Raw genomic sequence first — 18,930 nt, 5'->3', positions numbered from 1 at the left:
CCCTGAACTCATCACAGGGCCAAATATGGATAACGAAGGCAAAGAGTTTTATGTCACAGTGACTTTGAATAATTCAGAGAAGGTAAATGTTAAATGCAGATTGCATCACTGGAGCACAGATGTAACCCATAGGATACCATATGTTAAGTATTTTTGGAAGCAGCCGGTAGAGCCCATATTCCCACAGCATTCTACTATTTTGAAAGAAATAGCAGAAAAAAATGAAATTGTAATGAATAAAATTATTTAATTTTTAACACATGTATTTTAAATAACATTGCATTTAAAGTTAAAATTTGTAAAACCCCTTTTCCTGTCCCCTTCTGAACTATATGCAGATATCGTTTTTGTAAAAAAGACATCAAATGTAAATAAGAAAGTTATTTATTTTTCTTAGTTTTATCAGACACTGTGTATTTGTCATAAGTTTTAGTAGGATCATAGGGTTCCCATCGGCTAGCTGGGAATATGTGTTTGTTCCGCTCATACCAACTTCGTAGCAATACTTTTCCAGCATGGGACTCTTCTTTCTCAATGGACGCATCACTTACAAGCCGAACATCATCATGTACATCAAATTGAAACAAGGGTCCACTTTTGCCTCTAGCCTGAATATTAAAAACAATGATAGTTACCTATAATAAACAATACAAAGACATACTTTTGTCACCATAAAATCATAGAAAGTGTAATGGTGAGGCAAAATCAAGTCCTCTTTAACATACATAAGTTGATCTGCCATAACAGTTTTCAGTTCAGAAAACTCTCGCCGCAACAATTCCAGTACTTTTTGTAGGAAATGGTAGATTGAATTACCTATTAAATAAAACATTAATCACAAATAGAAGAAAGTCTATAATTAATTCATAGGGGTGACCCGATAATGAACCACATTTCACCAATGAGAAATACACCTTCCTTTTATGGTTAAGCATGGAATGCTCAAAGGGTTTCTAGGATTATTTTGAGAATTCCTTTACACTCAAAACACAACAATGACAAAGCTGATTTAAGGAAATATGTGGCTGCTTTCTTCATATTGCCATGTTTTTGTTTTTCTCCATATCCATATTGTATTGTTTCATTTTGTTCATTGGAAAGAAAAGAAATGTAGCATCATAAGTATCAAAATATGGAACTAAAAATTTAGTACCATGTCCTAACACAGACCTTTGGTCTGTCTTTGCTTGAGAACCGGTTGGTCTCCCTTGTGGCAAAATATTTTTGGTAAAACAAGTACATATTACTTTAGATAATACCTTTCTTAACTCTGACTGTTCTTCTGTGACCAGATCCATCCCAATAACTGAAAGTAATCTCAATTTCTTCTTCTTTCAATTTTTGTTGTTGTTCTGACCACTTTTGTCTCAACTCCTCCCTAAAAAATGCCTATAGTTAAAAATCTATAAAATCGGCACAATTGCCAACAATTATCTTCCTTTTGCTATTAGTTATATTTAGTATACTTTTTTAAACCTTAATCTATTTTCTTCTTCTTCCCGTTCCCTATCTGGCAGAAAACTTGTATCTGCTGTAGGATCTTTTTTAATCTTTTTCAATAATTTTACTTCATCATCTTCATTTACTCTCTTCCAAAAGCACAATTCCTCCATATCACTACCCTCATCATCTTCGACATTAAAAGATAATGCTTGAATCTGCAATTAAGACTAACCTTCTGTCAGCCAAAATAGCTTTTTTTTTATTAATAAAGTACAAACTTGTTTCTTTTGCTTATTTTTCTCAGCCTGCTTGGCTTCTAGTTGACGCTGTTTCTCTCTCTCTTTTTCAGCCTGTTTCTGAGCCAATTTTTTCTCTCGCTCTTTGACTATATTCTCTTGCTTGGCTTTCATTTCATCTAAAGTTACCAAGCCAATTGTGGAGCTCTAAAATGTTCTTAGTAATTAAGATGATTTTAAAACAAATAAAACACAAACTTTGAGTTGATGTTCAACGGCATCGTAGTGTGTAGCAAATTTAGTTTCTATATTATTAATTTTAAGATCTTCTTCAATTTTCTTCTTGCGGATTTCCAAGTCTTGCATTTCCTTTTCGCGTTTTTTCATGAGCTGCATTGCTCGACCGGCCTCACTCGCCGCTCCCTTATAGTGAGCCATCTTTACAACTTTAATTTACACGAGTTCTTGGTTTTTGTTCAACACCGCACTACCCTTAAAATAAATCATAAAACGTGAGAGCAATAATACAATTGACATGACCATATGCTTCTCCTTATTCTTGTAATAGAGCAAAATTACCAGGGTCATTCGCCCATTGCCGTAATCTATCGAGGATTATTTTTTGTTGGCCCTTTTCTTTTTTACACATAAGGAAGATTATTTTCGGACTGATATGTTGACAATACCCGAAAATTGAATCGACAGTCATTCAAACAATTCTTAAAAGAGTTATTCTCCAGAATATATAATCTAACTTTCCATTAATAATTTTCTCTCCATAATACCTAAAATTAAATATAATTTGTTTTTCTTTTATTACGCTCTCTGTTAAGTTAAATTTACGTTATAAACTTAGATTAATTATTTAGATTTTATGGTTTTGTTTTGTTTAGTATATTTTGACCTTTACAATGTAGATGCAATTTATAAATCTGTAATCAAAATGATGTCAGTAGGGCGAAATTTTATTCTGTACTTCGCGAATATAACTCCAGTTTATAATTCTGCCCAGATACTGATAAAGCAGCTTCCTCTTTTATTAATATCTGCCTCCGCCACATTAGCATATTGAAAAACGATATATAGAAACCAAAAGAAAAGAAGAGGGATAACCAAAGATATAACTTTACATAAATATGACCGAGGATGGCTCGGTCGCTAAGGCCTTACACTTGAAAACTCGACTGATCGGAGATTTTGGCAGAAAAAAACGAACCCCATGGGTTTTCTAGCTAGTGGTGGTTCTCTTTTTATTCCGGCCAGGAGCCTTGGGCGTTGTGAAAATTGTTATATGTTAAATAATATTGTGTGAAATGGAACTTGTAGAAGTAATCATTAAAAAAGTGCAGCTAAACAATTTAAAAGATTGTTCAATGTAAACTCAGTGTAAAAACTTGGAAACACAAAAACAGCGCCACCATGCCGTGGCGTGGAAAATCATTTTCAAATGTGAGGTCAAGATGTCAAGAATTCCTGTACTATCAGTTAAACATGCGAAGCTCCGTTTAAATTTGTTATATTTAAAAGGTTCAAATTAGTAAATAATGTTTTTCTAGTCCCGTCTGCAAAATACCTAATTACGCACCGATCTAGCGTGCGGAAAGCGTCACTTTATCACGTCAGCTCCGTTTTCCACGAATCCGAGCCACTTCGGACATTTCCGGCATTTTACCGCACGGGTTTGGGAGCAATCGGAAGTTTTCGGAGATATTTCCCACGCTTTAAATTTTGACGTTTGTCAATTCTGACAGTCACGTCAATGAATGTATTCGTCTTTTGCGAAAATGTACGCAAAACGATCGTAGAAAAAGTATAGTATGCAACACGTTTGGTAAACTTTTTAATTCACTAGCTCGCTCCGTTCGTGTCAAATAAATTCGTGAGTCAAATGCAGTTTACCGCACTTGTTGCATAATATACTATTAATTGCACGTTGCCACGTTGCTAAAGAAAGTAAATAAATTTAGAAACATTTTTTAACGATTCTTTTATCAAACAACATGAAAAGGATGATCCACATCAAATAAGAATAGTTTTAATAGACTTTAGACTAGCAAATTCCAAGGAATACAAATAGCAAGATGCAAAATAAACAAGGCATAGCGAATGGAATGACTTAAAACAGAAATAACATTCAAGTAGTAAAATAACTATCAGATAAAAATGTTGCAATGGTTAGACCAACAAAAATATATATTCAACGTAGAATACTGAAAAAAACTGAGAGAAGATTGGTATAACATTCATAATATTCAATCCATTAAAAAAAACTCCTAATCTACATGAACCGGAATAAAAATAAATATCTTCGGGAGAAAAATTATCTCCACAAACATAAAAAATTGAGGTGGGAAACTTATTAAAAGGTTAATTAATGTACCCTTCTGAAGTGATTGAATGTAACGGTGTTCTGCGCATGCCTCTGCAGTTCACCCACTAACTTACAATTTCCGTCATTATCTTTCCAAACAGCGAAATCCACATGGTTGTTGATTGTTGAATGCCGCAAGGTCACTGCCATTGTTAAAAACGAGATTTTAAATCTTCATCATGCGCATGCTGGAATGGACCTTCTCAAAATGGTTGCTTTATAAGTTCCTGTTTTATCAGCATAAGGCAGGACCTCTATATCTTGAGGAGCTGTATGGACATACAAATCAAATCATGGAACCTCAGTTGTGATTTAGACGGTCGTTTTCTCGCGATTGTTTGATAAAACAGTGGTATGCGAAATCTATAATTTGCAATGCCAGTTGAAGTTCCGCACATTCGGCAGAGATGTTATAAGAGTGGCCCTACTACGGGCAAAATAGATGCGCCGCAGGCGACATTGATATTTTTATAGAGAAGGGATTTATTTTTCGCGCATACCTCTACATTTCACCCACTAACATGCCATAACATACTTAACTCGTTTTTCCAGAACAGTTAACGAGATCTAGGGATATTTTCAGAAAATACTGCCGTAAAAATATCGCATTCAACTTATTGACGATCTATCAGCGGCCAACTTGGTTGTCGAATGCCGCAAGGTCATGGACCTTCTCAAAAAATTTTTATAGTTGCTTCATAAGTTTCTGTATTATAGACATAGACAGGGCGTCTCTAGCAGCTATATGACGAAAATGAATAATTTTTCTACCTCACGCTAGATGTCACGACGCACCTCATATTGTAAAAAAACGTCAAATCATGCAATAAAAGAGATAACCCAGTTCAACCCATAATTATGGCCGAATTAGCGAAATTTGCGTAATTTTTATAATGAAGTTTAGTAGGAACTTCATTTACAAACTGATTCAATTCCCGACGATTCCCTCGTCATTTAATATTTCAGGGAATAATTTTATCATTTTGTCCTCGTAAAATATATAAAATTATAATTACGGGCGTTATCTATACGCACATTCGTTCAAGTTAACCTTTCGACGATAAAGACGATTGAAGTGGCACTCGGTAGCACTGGCATTCGTACTACGGGACCACATTTTTACAATCACCTCGACGAACGTGTCGTGTACCTAAATATACGCCCCTAAGAGTTATTTTACTAATATAACTATAATTTATTAAACCATAACAAGTCGCAGTGCGCGGGATGTGTGCCTTAATTACTCTTAAATAAAACAGTTGTCTGTGTGTGGTTCGGAAACAATCTGATCGTGTAACATATAACCTCGACGGCAACGTCAGCTGACATAGTCATTATTCGTAAGTAGTATTTCATAAATTTGCATTTTGTTTTCATTAAAACGTTTTTGGTAATAAAATTATCTCGTAACGGTAAACCTTATTTATCAATCAAATGGATCTTACAAAAATCGTCGAGAAATTCACAATTTCGGTCATCATTATTCACCAAAGTAAAATTGTTTGAGAAGCTTAGTTCGGCTTTTGGGTAGGTCTTAAACGGTTCCGTAACTATGCAGGTTTTAGGTTTGATTAGTTTTAGCTATGAAATAATTTTGAATTTGAGATTTGCAAATTAATATTAGCCGATATATCTTCAAGGAACTTGCTATGCAAAAAAAACTACCAACTAAAAAAGCCTTTATTTTTGACGGGACGGCATTTCAAGATTTTATATAACGCTCAAACCATTATGCTCAGAATGACTATTGAAGTTATAAAAGTTCTATAACTTAAACATCCGTAGATAAACTGCTACTACTTTCTCGTTTACTAAAAATTGGTTAAAATATATTTGATCACTTTCTATTACGGCACGTTGGGATTTTCGACGTTTAAAGTGCAATTAATTATTCACGACGAATGCGAAACGACCAGTGTTGCCTGATCAGCTGTTAAAAATGTAATTGAAATAATTTCTGCTTGGCCACAAAACATATACCTAGTTCTTTTAGAATGCGATGCTGATCTTTAAATGTGTGAATATAAAGTGATTTTAATTTTAACTTTTGAGCGCTAAATTTTTTTCTTTTATCATATTTTGGCACACGCTTCGTTAGTATCAGTATCCATTTTCTGAGGTAAATTTTTTTAACGTCCAGGTTTATGAACGTTGGCAACACATGGAATTTTAATAGACTGATAGTATTTTTTAAAAGGCAAAAAATATGACTAATCTTTTATAATATCCTTGTACAACTAGTACAATGTACAATGTACAGCTCAACACCACATAAAAAATGTTCAGCAACGGAACTGCTTTGAAATGATAGTTTAACGTAAACTGCTATTAGTGAAGCCCGCTATTAGGAAGCCACCATGAAATTTTTTTAAGGCGGTCCATTCAACATGCTCATGCGCGAGATTGAACATTTCGTTTTTAACAGATTCTGGGTAAGTAATCTTGAATCAGAATTTATTATTAATTAATTTAGAACTACTGGACCAAACAATATATACAGGGTGTGCTTGTTAGGAATATAGGTACTATTCAAAAATTTCCATTGTATTAAACATTTTTCTTGGGTTCTAGAACTTAAATGTCCTTTTTCTCCTATGTTGTCACTATTTCAAGTGGCTACTATGGTTCGATAATGATAATCTGTTATTATAAGACAAGCAAATATGGACAAGTAATTTTTTGATGTTTTCAACCTCTACCATTGAAAAAACACACACACCATTGTATAGCTTAATGTAGCCTGCATTTAATTTACTCACAGCTACGTCATTATGGATATTTTTTTGGTTAGATAACTTTACGATTTTTTGGGAGCCTTCCATTGTAACATAATGCTTTAAGGACTGACATGATAGAAAATATAAAAACCGAGTCTAAAACATTAGTTTATGAACCATTTTTTAATGCTTCTCAAATTATATTTCAGTTAAAACTCTTTTAAATAGATATTAAGGGATGCTCTCAATAAAAAAAGAGTTCAACTTTGCTTTAAAAAAATTCTTATCTTAAGTCTGCGCTGCCTAAAAAGCCAAAAAACTATTTAATTTTTCTCATTTTTATCTTTGTTTGGAATACTCCTACAAAGTTTATGGTGTCACGAAGTCTAATTTGGCAGATAATGTAAAAGTAAAAAATGTAATGTAATTTTCTTCTTAAAATCTCTTCAGGGTCAGCATGTATATTAAGTTCAAATGTTAAAAATATTTCTCATAACGGTTTTTCATTTATCAAAATACAAAAATCTATTATAATATAATACTGCATTACATATAGCAAACTGATTTTAATTATTATGAAAATCATGAGACCTAATACTAATATTTGAAATCCTCTGGCCAAAACTTTAATGCAGGGTAGGTCGAAAGGACGAATCAACACATTAATGAATGATTCTTTGTATGGAAATATTGGAACTCTCATTATGAAATTTTTCATTTCACAAAATAACGTTTTTACCTACACATTTCGTAACTTTTCACATAGTTTATTCCAACCTGGTATGTATAATTCTCCTGCTGGGTTTTATAATTTGTAATTACCCCCCAATTTTTCTCCATGTACGCTTAGTGTGTATTTTGTAAATGGAAAAAATGGGTATTTTAATATTGGTAACAAGTGCGGTAAACGTTGCGCCGCGTCTGCTCGTGTCAAATAAACTCGTGAGTTAAAAAGTTTACAGAACGTGTTGCATACTATACTTTTTCTACGGATGTTAGTTTTTGGGTACATTTTCGCAAAAAAACACGAATACATTCACTGACATGACTGTCAGAATTGACAAACGTCAAAATTCAAAGTGTGGGAAATATCTCCGAAAACATCCGATTGCTTCCAACTCCGTGCGGTAAAATCCCGGAAATGTCCGAAGTGGCTCGGATTCATGGGAAACGAAACTGACGTGGTAAAGTGACGCTTCCCGCAAGTTAGGTCGGTGGGTAATTAGGTACTTTACAGACGAGAGTAGAAAAACGGCATTTGCCTCACGAGTTTATTTAACACGAGCGGAGCGAGTTTTTAATAAACGAGTGAGTTAAAAAGTTTACCGAACTGGTTGCATACTATACTTTTTCTACGACCTTTAGTTTTTGGGTCCATTTTTGCAAAACAACACGAATACATGACCGTCAGAATTGACAAACGTCAAAATTCAAAGCGTGGGCAATATCTCTGAAAAGATGAGATTGCTTCCTGACCCGTGCGGTAAAATCCCGGAAATGTCCGAAGTGTCTCGAATCCGTGAGAAACGAAACTGACGTGGTAAAGTGACGCTTCCCGCACGTTAGATCGGTATGTAGTTAGGCATTTTACAGATGGGAGTAGAAAAATAATTTTACTTGCCTCCCTTCTTCGCTAATATCAAGCAAAAAATGTTTTTTTTTTGAAAAATTCTATATTAAACTATTTCGTCTAGATAATAATATCTATTAATAATAATATTATTATTAATAATATTATTATTAATAATATTTTTATTTCTGTATTAGTAATTTTCTGTTTTGAGTTTTTTCGTAACGAAAATTCATTTGCTTCAAAGTTTTCTACAATTCATTCTTTTTGTCTTGCAACCTTTTTGGTACTATATAATTTTCATTAATCCACGTCCCATCAAGATCAAAAATGATAAGGGAGTGTTTTTATTAACATCATATTTGCAATAGGGATCGAAATTGAACTCAACTGGACCGAATTTTCCATTTTATTACTCTACACTTTCCTGAAATAGTCTATGGTGATCTTGTCATCAATTGGCTACAAAATTATAAAAATTGGCCTAAAAATAAAAAAACTGAGAATTTTGAGTTATATTTGAAAATCAACCTTGGTTTTTATTTCACTACATAGAGCACTATGTAAAAATATAAATAGTTTTAAATAACAGTACCTATGTAATTTTTAAAAAAATATTTCTATATACATTAATTACAATTGTTATGAAACGGCAACAGTGTAAACTATGGATAGGCAAACTTGACAAATTTATATTTTGTGGACAAGCACATGTGAGGATCATGACAAGATTGACGATTCCTGAGTCCTTAATTTTTCCGTATATTGCGTGTTTACTAATTTGAAGCGTACCTTATACTTCTTGAAATGCAGTTTTTATCATTTATTTAAATCAAATGTCCGCTCTGTTAGATTTAAAACAGTCTTTGACTACTAAAAAAGTAATAAAAATTTCAACTCAACAATCGTCAATTTTTGATCAAGGCCCTGATGAAGTTTAAACGTATTAAACGAAACGTTTTAGCAATAAATTACGTTTTATTTTCTATAGTATCTTGGTAGCGGGCCTTAGTCATGATTATAACAGACCCAGGAGGAATAAGATCTGTCATTTGTTGGAACGAGCTTTCAAAGAAATTGGCATTCATGTTTTCATGATACTCTCTAGTACGTTTTGATTGAAATGCTGGTAAGCCACCACCGACAAATTCATTTTTGCCACTAATGCTTAAACTTCCTTGAAAACTTGGATCACATTTTTTAAATTTTCGTGTTTTCCATTTTCCATTTTCCATTGGAACTGTTCTCAAATATAGCCCCCGTCAGCAGATAATTTGGTCTTTCTCTATTAAAAGTGATTTTCTGTTTGGAGTTTTTTCTTAACAAAAATTCATTCATTCATTCAAAGGTTTCCACAATTTCTGGTTACCCATATCAAATTATCCTTTTTCATTTTAAACCATATTTTGTCGACGCTAGTGGGTATTTCCGGTTTTTCCTCATTTGTTACAGTCTCTTTTTTCCTGCGCTTCTTGGTGATTCGATTAGGCCGCGCTTATTTTCGTTCACAAGCCAATATATTGTTGACTGTCCAACTCAACAGCTTTTCAGCTCTGAAATTGCAAAAAGCTCCGAATTCTATAACAATTTTCTCATTTTTAAAAATCGCAGTTTTTCCATTCTCAGCAACAAATTCATAAATACGAATTTTGCCAACAACTGCCGGAAAGTAACTATAATTCTAATTTTAAACACTAAGGCATAGGACAATCATTATAGGTACAATACTACGCCTAAGAAATACTGCCTTATCGAAAGCCAATTCCTATTGTAGTATGTAGGGCGAGGTAGATACTAAAAATGGTAAGTCCAATTGAAACGTAGCCTCGCTTGCCTATTACAATGAGGTGCCGTCCTCTTTCTTCGCCCGATAGTCTATGCGACAAAGCGAAAGGGTATATCGCGGGTCTGTGTTGTACGCCAAAACGATATTTTAAATAACCTATTAACAGGTTTGCCTCGGTCGTCCAAATTCAGTATGTCGACCGTCGTTGTTCTCAGTTTAGGCTTTTTCGCATCTTGGGTATTCTGTCCACATATATTCAGCAATGGCAGCTGAGAACGACCCCTCCCAGGTAACACCTGTTTTTCGATTTTTCAACCTTTGAAAATTCGGCAATATGTAATCTAAAATACTAAAGACGAGTTTTTTTTCGAATGTTGTCGCCTAAAAATACACGTTCCTAAATATAACCCGCGCGCTTTGACGAAAGTTGTTTTCACGTGAAAGGCAGTTGACAGTTGATTTTTCGCGTCTGCCAGTGCGTTTTATTTGTTTTGTGCCCCTCCCATTTTCATGGATTCGGGGTACTGTCAGTGGCTGTTTGGGTTTGGTCGATTATTTTCAAAAAATCCCGCCACGGTACCGGAAAGTTTAATCGAAACGCTAAACAAAAGATAGCGATTGTTGCAATATTACCTAGTCGATTATAAATAAACTACGCTAAAAAAAGTTTCATCTCACGCGTTTGCATATATCATCCTCGAACTGAATATTGTTTATGCTAATTACGTTCTATTCATTAGCGGTGTTCGTGTGGATCGTTTCGTTTTTATTAATGCTTTTAGCGTGCGATTTTCTCCTACGTGTTACTCGCTAGTTATTAGTACTTTCATGAACGTTGGCTTCAACGGTGCTAGAAATGCGATTCATATTCACGTATTGCAGGGTGTTTAAAAAAAAACTTTCGCTGCACATACGGATTTGTAAATACCTTGGTGATTAAAGTTACTACTGACAAAAAAGAAAACGCTGCAAATAATTTTTAAGTTTTATGCGCTAGGGAACACTCGAGAAGGAAACCACCTAGGACACACTTACCTCTAGTTGGGGAAATAGGCAGGAAATATGGCGCGATACGAGAACTATGGGAAAATATAGGGCAATATTTGGAAATATAAAATAAAGCGGAAATAATATATATAATACCAAATACCAAATTTTGTATACCTTTTCTCTCCCATAACCAACTGTTTTAATAAATTTGTGGTAAATTCGTAAAAATCTAAATCTAAATCTAAATCGTTGTGCCCTGTGCTTCAAAGAATACAAAATGTGTTGCTCATTTTTTCTATACATATAGTGAACGGCTAAAATATGGAATAAATTTATTTACAAATCAGGTATTCGATTTCTAGAAAAATGCTCACACACATCCATCATAATTTTTCTTGTACATTTTTGTTGTAGTAAACTGAAAAAAGGGTGGGTTAAAAAGTAGATGTTGTTACTAGGTTCTTTTATTGTTTAACGCAAAATATCCAGAAAGACACAAGCTCCACAGTGAGCAAATTTGGGAGAAAAATTATAAGAAACAATGCTACACTGAAGCAATCATGATCGTCTAGGACCATGTCGTGTAAAAATTAATAAGAACACAACCCATCTTCTGCAGTAACCTCAAATACTGATGTTAGCCAACGAACAGCTTTGCGCGTATTAAAAGAAGATAAGATGACATTATTACTACTGGAGCTGAATGAAGATGATCCAGACTTCATATTACAGTTTTGTGAACCTATGATAGAAATGTGTAACTTAAATCCATTTTTTTATCGTCAGTTACTGTTTGGTGATGAAACAAAGTTTTGTTTAAATAGTATGGGAAATAAATTGTAGCTATTGGAGTACAAATAATCCCTGAGGGATGAGAGAAAATCATACAAAACAAACACAAACAATTAATGTTTGGGTAGGGATTTTCAATAACAAGTATCTTAATAAAACAATTTTTTTGACATGCCCTGTTTCTATAAACGTTCTCTCAACTTTACTTCCTGTGAATCTTGTAATGGGTCTTTCGGTTTACATTAAACAAATTACGAACTTCTTGGGTTCTCGTTTTGTCTTAGTATTTAATAAAAATTATAATTTCAATTCTCTGAATTTTATTTAGATGCGCCATATTTATTTTATTTATTGACAGAAATGTAATTGTGACAATTTAATAACTTTACTGATACTAGCTACTACCTGTTTTTTATTATTTTGCTCATAAAAAGTAAGAGGTGGGGTATCCTACATAAATTACGACGAAAAATTCGAAAATGGATTTAAAAAAATGGTGTTCCATTTAAAAAGGAATTTGGTATCGACATCTATTTTTGACACACCGTGCATATTTTCTATTTACTGTAAAAAATGAGCATGAAATAGTTATGAATAGTTACAAACTTTTAATAAATTTTTGGTAAATTGAGTAAAACTAGAAAGTGTGGGGAAATATAGGGAAATATTTATTTAATTTTTGAGAGGTCGTTTCTCCCTCGAAATTTGTCCTTTTTCGATTTCAAAATCAGAACCGAAGAACAGACATTCGACCTTTCTCGAATCCTTCATTATATCAAATAAGGCTGACTTCGTGCACAATTGTCATATCAGTGAAACAGAAAAAATAAGGAAAACGAAAACAGCAACATGGTTTTACTTTAATATACATGATTGAAATCGTTTCCAATGTAGTTGAAGTGGACCATAGAGTTCCAGGTTCTGTACTCGACAGAAAAGGTACTTGGTTTGGCAGGTACCTTAGCTACTGGATTTGTTGCCGTTTGACATTTTTTTAGAGGGACAGTTCGTAAAATTACTGTTTTTTTTTATTAGACTAATAATAAATATTTGAAAGTAATTACAAAATCATATTTTTTGTCCATTGCTGCTCAGCTCAGTGTATCTGCTAATTCTTCTTTCCTGTTATACCTGCTTAAGTTTTTACGGACTTCGATTCTTTTTGTTAGTTTGGGGCTTTAAGCTTTTGCAGTTACCTGAAAATATTTATGTTTCTAACTTACTTAATCGGCTTTACAGAAGAAAATTTGCTGCAAATTTTTTTTTTTGCTTTTTTATCTTTAATATAATCGATTATTTCTGAAAAAATAAAAGTGCTATTCCGGCCAAAAAGTGTGGTAAATGGCATTTGAGCCACGAATTGCGAGTGCTTAATAAACGAGTGACTTACGACTATTAGTTTTTCGGTATATTTTTGCAAAACAACATGAATATATTCACTGAGTGGCGTCTAACATTCAAACCGTGGATAAATTTCCAAAAAGATTCGATTGTTCGCGAACCCGTGGGTAATATCCCGGTAATATCCGAAGTGACTTGCAACCGATCAGTGTATAATTGGGTATTTTAGAAAAAGTAGTAGAAAAAACTAGTTATTGATTCAAGCTTACCGTTTGGAGTACGTAAAGTACTTTGAACTTGTGTTGATAGGCGAATAAATAAATTATTCAGTGCGTAAGATGTTCATCAACTCAGCAGCACCTTTAAGAAACTAATATCAAAACTTAAAAATCAACAACCACCTAACATTACGTCGATGTTTTGTTTTGGTTAGTTTATTTACGTGAAAAACAATATAACAGCCGATGTAAAATTTTTGTGATAACTGCACTGGGCAAAATGAAAACCACACTTTTTATTAGATTCTGTTTGGAACTTATTGTTGGCAACTGTTGTGACAAATTAGAACATTATTTCCCTGTTCGAGGACATTCGTTTTTACTCTGCGATAGGAATTTGGTGTTGTAAGGAGGTCCCTAAAAGGAATAGACAGAATATTGAATATTTGATAATAATATACAGACATTATTATAAATTACCAAGCGCCAAAAATAACTTTAACGTAAAAGAAGTTTAAACGAATTAGATAATTGAGTTTAAACAATGGCAGCCTAGTTATTACAAGAAAACATGTCTATCAACTGCAAGTGAGTAAAAAAATGTTCCACGAACTCAAAAAATGTCGTTTAAAATTTGCACTTTCAAGCAGTACTTATAAACCTCCGAAACTTCAGATTCTCACTGTATCCGAATATTTTTCAAGCATTTTAGGTGTTGTTCACTCAGCTGCGTTCAAGAGAAAGTTCTCTAAATAGAACGAGAAAAATATTGACACATTTTTTAAGTACATCTAATGTTTATTTATTTATTTAGTTAGTAAGTTACTTGGAACAGAATTTTCGCTTCTTTTCTTGTTTAAAATATTAATATGAATTAATAAAATATAATATTATTAAACTTACAAATTAAAGAATTTTCTTTGTCTGTTTTAGAACAGCAAAATGAGTACGATGACGTCGTACGCCCCAGCCGAAATATCCTACAAGGGATTCAGGTTCCTGATCACAATGAAACCGACTAACGCAGGCATGCTAGAGTACATCCAGGAGTTGAAGAAGCACCGAGTTACCGCCGTAGTGAAGCTTTGCGAAGAAGGTTACGATACGAAGATGCTCAACGACAACGGTATCGTGGTTTTAGATCTGTCGTTCCCTGACGGAAAGGCCCCGCCAGATTTCATCATGGACGAATGGTTTAAGGTTAGTGATGTCGTTTGCCCATATACTAAGTATAAACGGGCAACTAGGTGCAAAGGTTATAACGGCTAACGGCTATATATATATATATATATATATATATATATATATATATATATATATATATATATATATATATATATATATATATATAAATATTACTCGATGACCAAACAACTTATAAAAAAATCAATTCTAATCCCACACAAATTTTCCAAAAAAAAAAAAACAAACGAAATTATATCAAATTGGGAAAATCAACTTTTTATTCCAACACATACTGAAAAAGAATTGAAAATTAATAATGCTTTGCCACTACGAATTTACGGTTTACCTAAACTGCACAAACCCAACATCCCATTAAGACCTATCGTATCCTGCATACAATCACCAACAGAAAAATTATCTTAATATTTAAAAAATATTTTAAAAAACGTAGCAAAGCAAAATAAATTTTATATCAAAGACTCGATAGACTTTAAACAAAAAAATAAAAAATTTAAAAATACCAAATAACTACGTTCTAGTTTCGCTTGATGTCGTATCATTATATACCAACCTACCCTTCGAGCTTATCACACAAGTAATTAAAACAAAATGGGATAAAATTAAATCACACACAGATATTCCTCTCAATGAATTTTTAATGGCTTTAGATTTTACACTAAAATCCACATTTTTTCAACACAAAAATAGGTTCTATAAACAAGTCGAAGGTTGTGCCATGGGTATGTCAATTTCAAGCATAGTAGCACAACTTGTTATGGAGTATCTAGAAGAAAATGTTATTAAAATCATTCAATTCAATTTACCATTTTTTTATCGATATGTCGACGACATCATAACTGCAGTTCCAAAAAGAAAAACAGACTTATTGCTAAACTCCTTCAATAATTTCCACAAAAAATTACAATTCACAATTGAAATTGAGAACCAAAATACTATTAACTTTTTAGACTTATCCCTACATCACATACAAAATGAAATAAAAACAAGTTGGTATACTAAGGAAACAAAATCATCACGTTATCTAAATTTTAAATCTAGTGATTAGCCCAAAAAAAATCCGTCATAATAGGTCTCGCAGACAGAGCAATAATGTTATCCGATCCAGAATGTAGAAAATAATTATTCCATAAACTTACTTAATAATATGTTTAATAAACATATCAACAAATTTTATAATAACGTAAACAAAAATCAACATCAAAATCCTCAAAGAAAATATATATCGGTACCATATATACCTGGATTATCAGAAAAACTCCAAACCATTTTCAAGGAACACAAAATTCAAATAGGACACAAAAGTTATAATTTACAAAAAACATATCTCTTCACTAAACTCAAAGCAAAAATTCCAGTTAAAAAAGAAGCAATATAGTATATGAAATTCCATGCTCTAATTGCGACAGTGTATATATAGGACAAACAAGCCAATATTTAAAAAATAGAATCAACGGACATAAGTATGACAAAAAAAAACAAAACAGCTCTTCATACCCATTGCGAAAACACCAAACACACATTTAATTTTCAAAAAGTTAAAGTCCTACTAACAGAACTTAACACCAAAAAAAGAGAACTTTATGAAAGCATAGAAATCCAAAAAAACAAAAATTCAATTAATTACAAAACCGATTCTAAAAACCTTAGCAAAATATGTAATTCAATTTTAAACTAACATAATTAAATCCGTATAAAATATTCGCTGACAAATTATTTTTATTTTTAATATATTAACACAACGTCAAATGTCATTAATTGTTATATATGTCACCTATGCAAAATAAGAATATTTTGAATATATAATTTCTGAATCTGCGAATTTAACTGGTTAGTTTATTCGGTTTTAGGAACTGGATTATGTAGTTTATCCAATTCCATTGGCCGTCGTGGTGTTTCTTTTTTAGGCTTTGAGAGTGACACTTTCAGTACGACCAATAGTAGTATATGATGGCTATATATATATATATATATATATATATATATATATATATATATATATATATATATATATATATATATATATATATATATATATATATATATAAGGTGTTATGAGATGATATTGCTCTGAAAACTAAGGAATTGATCACGGAGGATTTTGGGGCTGATGGTGATGCAATTATGGATTTAGGCATCGATCCGTATATGAGTCGGTTTTCTATAGACGGGATGGCCCAAAGTTAATTTTTTTTTCGTTTAACAAAAATGTCTAGAAAGGGCAGAGTGTTGTTATTTTCCAATTCTATTGTGAAATTGATGTTTGGAGTTTAGATAGCTCAGAAATGTTCGAAGCAATTCCTGGCCGTGTGGCCAGATAACCAAAACATCTATAAATCTCTTCCAGTTTCAGTTTTAGATGGAACTTATCAAAGGCTAGTTTTTGAAAATGTTCCATAAAAATATTAGTGATGACAGGGAGCTGATCCCGATCTTTTTTCGTAAATTTGTGCGTTACATGTGAAGTATGTCCCAGATAGATATTTTTCAATTAAAATGAGCAGGTCTGCGGGGAGATTTTCGGATTTTAAGACGTGTGAGATGGTGGTTAGTGTTTCAGGAACAGGAACCTTAGTAGATAAACTAACTAACAAAACTAATTAGATGGCGTCCGGATCTAACTTAATACTGTTTAGTTCTGGAATAAGATGAGAAGAATTAAGCACAAAACTGAAACTTTTATATTTAAAGAGACAGAGTCAACACCTGATGCAAAAGAATTTCAGAAGATATCTATCTACAAGTTCTACAGCCGGCGGAAGTTTCTTTGACACTTTCAAATACTAGATAATAAAATGAAAAACCAATTTCTCTTCTCGTTGCAGGTATTGAAGAATCAGTTCGAGGGCAATGCTGATGCTTGTATAGCTGTACACTGCGTTTCGGGATTGGGTCGGGCACCCGTGCTGGTCGCACTGGCGCTCATTGAGCTCGGCTTAAAATATGAAGAAGCCGTGGAACTGATCAGAGAGAAGAGGAGGGGCGCGATCAACACTAAGCAGCTAGAGTTTTTGGAGAAGTACAAGCGAAGGCATAGGTTGGACGATCATCACAAGAAGTCGTGCATTTTGCAATGATCGCATTTTGAATTTCGTCGGACGATTTTGTTTTCGTTGCTGTTACTGAGTTTTCGAGATCGTGGTCCCCCGTGTTTCTACAGTGCTCGAAGGTTAGATTAAAATGGCGAAAGTTTGTTGAGGTAGATTCAAAACTTTATTACCGGTTTTTGTGCTGTCTGACAGCAAGTTGGCTTTTGGAGAACTGCGGGAGATTAATTGAGTGCTACTCTAGTTTTATCCGGTAAGCGAGTGAAACTATGGCTCGGGATTATGCCTTCGTTTATTTTTGACGATTCTTCGCCATGTGCGACCGTATTGTATCGGTATTCTATCGAGTAAGGCGTAAATGCAATTAAAATAAGGAAATATACACATCACAGTAGTTTGGCATTTTATTTCAATTATATCTTGCAAATCTGATACCACACGTGAAACACAACTTAAAAAAATATCATTTTTGAAGTTCCCACTACACTGTGAAGAGAAATAGCAAACAATTGGGCTTGCATTCTTTGATACGCAACAACAACACGACAATAAGAACATGACGTTTTACAGTTTACTACTGTTACTGGTTTTACTATTGAGTATCACCCAGGGAGGCTTGGAAACTACCTTTTTTATACAAAGAGAACAAAAAAAAACAAACTCAAACTCATAGATATCAATCTAAACAATGGAGAAATATTCGCAGTCCTTATACAACCCATATCATTGTAATAAAAAATCATTATCAAAAATAAATATTCTTAACCTTTTCCTGCAGGTAATTCGTTGATCAATTTATAAGAAAATGATCTTTGAAATAATGTCCTGTTACGTCGAGGTAAAAGTAGCAACTCTTTTGTAGTAGTATTTAGCTCTCCAAAAGATACAAAGTTCTTGGACAAATAAGACGGCCGATTGAATTTTAATACTTATACGTAAGTGTTGAAGTTTTTATTGTTTAGAATAAAAGGATTCAACACAGTTAAAAAAGTCTTAGTGTAGTTTATTAAAATTAAATTAATTCAGAATTCTTAAACAACTACCTACAAACGCTCCTAAAAAGTGCGTCATAGACTCATGCGGTCGATATTACTCAGAAATACCAATAAATCAAAAATGTAATATAGATAGAAAAATGTCTAAAAGATACAGATATTAAACGACCATTCCCAAATAATAGATTTTACGAGTCTTCATAAATCTCAACTGATCCCGT

The 18,930-nt window shown here is 33.1% G+C and overlaps 2 protein-coding genes across 7 annotated transcripts; one reads left to right on the top strand and one right to left on the bottom strand.

The window, feature by feature from the left end:
- Window positions 1-365: 365 nt before the first annotated feature.
- On the bottom strand, window positions 366-4,694 carry LOC132698598 (protein FAM50 homolog). Of its 2 annotated transcripts, XM_060664793.1 has the most exons (8): window positions 4,591-4,694; window positions 4,125-4,319; window positions 1,938-2,171; window positions 1,722-1,886; window positions 1,477-1,658; window positions 1,260-1,378; window positions 662-816; window positions 366-608 (listed from the first exon to the last, which is right to left on the bottom strand). In XM_060664793.1, the coding sequence occupies exons 3-8, from the start codon at window positions 2,115-2,117 to the stop codon at window positions 381-383; spliced, it is 1,029 nt and encodes a 342-aa protein (XP_060520776.1). In that variant the 5' UTR covers window positions 2,118-2,171; window positions 4,125-4,319; window positions 4,591-4,694; the 3' UTR covers window positions 366-380. The 2 variants fall into 2 exon arrangements, with proteins under 2 accessions (XP_060520776.1, XP_060520783.1); XM_060664800.1 differs by lacking the exons at window positions 4,125-4,319; window positions 4,591-4,694 and adding an exon at window positions 2,259-2,436.
- Window positions 4,695-5,060: 366 nt separating this feature from the next.
- Window positions 5,061-18,166, top strand: LOC132707623 (PRL-1 phosphatase-like). Of its 5 annotated transcripts, none has more exons than XM_060679555.1 (3): window positions 5,061-5,390; window positions 14,398-14,664; window positions 17,493-18,135. In XM_060679555.1, the coding sequence occupies exons 2-3, from the start codon at window positions 14,407-14,409 to the stop codon at window positions 17,742-17,744; spliced, it is 510 nt and encodes a 169-aa protein (XP_060535538.1). In that variant the 5' UTR covers window positions 5,061-5,390; window positions 14,398-14,406; the 3' UTR covers window positions 17,745-18,135. The 5 variants fall into 5 exon arrangements, with proteins under 5 accessions (XP_060535538.1, XP_060535525.1, XP_060535533.1 ...); XM_060679542.1 differs by lacking the exon at window positions 5,061-5,390 and adding an exon at window positions 6,335-6,482 and having other exon boundaries at window positions 17,493-18,163; XM_060679550.1 differs by lacking the exon at window positions 5,061-5,390 and adding an exon at window positions 10,136-10,412 and having other exon boundaries at window positions 17,493-18,142.
- Window positions 18,167-18,930: the final 764 nt, after the last annotated feature.

This window comes from Cylas formicarius, unplaced genomic scaffold (assembly GCF_029955315.1).
Source record: "Cylas formicarius isolate icCylForm1 unplaced genomic scaffold, icCylForm1.1 PGA_scaffold_10__41_contigs__length_53128322, whole genome shotgun sequence".
In the NCBI taxonomy this organism is placed as follows: domain Eukaryota; kingdom Metazoa; phylum Arthropoda; class Insecta; order Coleoptera; family Brentidae; genus Cylas; species Cylas formicarius.
The sequence above is the reverse complement of the archived record's forward strand: the minus strand, read 5'-3'. Positions and strand labels throughout refer to the sequence as shown.

Coding starts and splice junctions, on each gene's coding strand:
- LOC132698598 (XM_060664793.1), bottom strand. CDS start 2,117: ATGGCTCACTATAAGGGAGCGGCGAGTGAGGCCGGTCGAGCAATGCAG. Junction 1,379..1,476: donor GAAGAAGAAAATAGATTAAG/GTTTAAAAAAGT, acceptor GGCATTTTTTAG/GGAGGAGTTGAGACAAAAGT. Junction 817..1,259: donor AACAGTCAGAGTTAAGAAAG/GTATTATCTAAA, acceptor TTTATTTAATAG/GTAATTCAATCTACCATTTC.
- LOC132707623 (XM_060679533.1), top strand. CDS start 10,634: ATGGATTCGGGGTACTGTCAGTGGCTGTTTGGGTTTGGTCGATTATTT. Junction 10,700..14,397: donor TTTCAAAAAATCCCGCCACG/GTACCGGAAAGT, acceptor TGTCTGTTTTAG/AACAGCAAAATGAGTACGAT. Junction 14,665..17,492: donor TCATGGACGAATGGTTTAAG/GTTAGTGATGTC, acceptor TTCTCGTTGCAG/GTATTGAAGAATCAGTTCGA.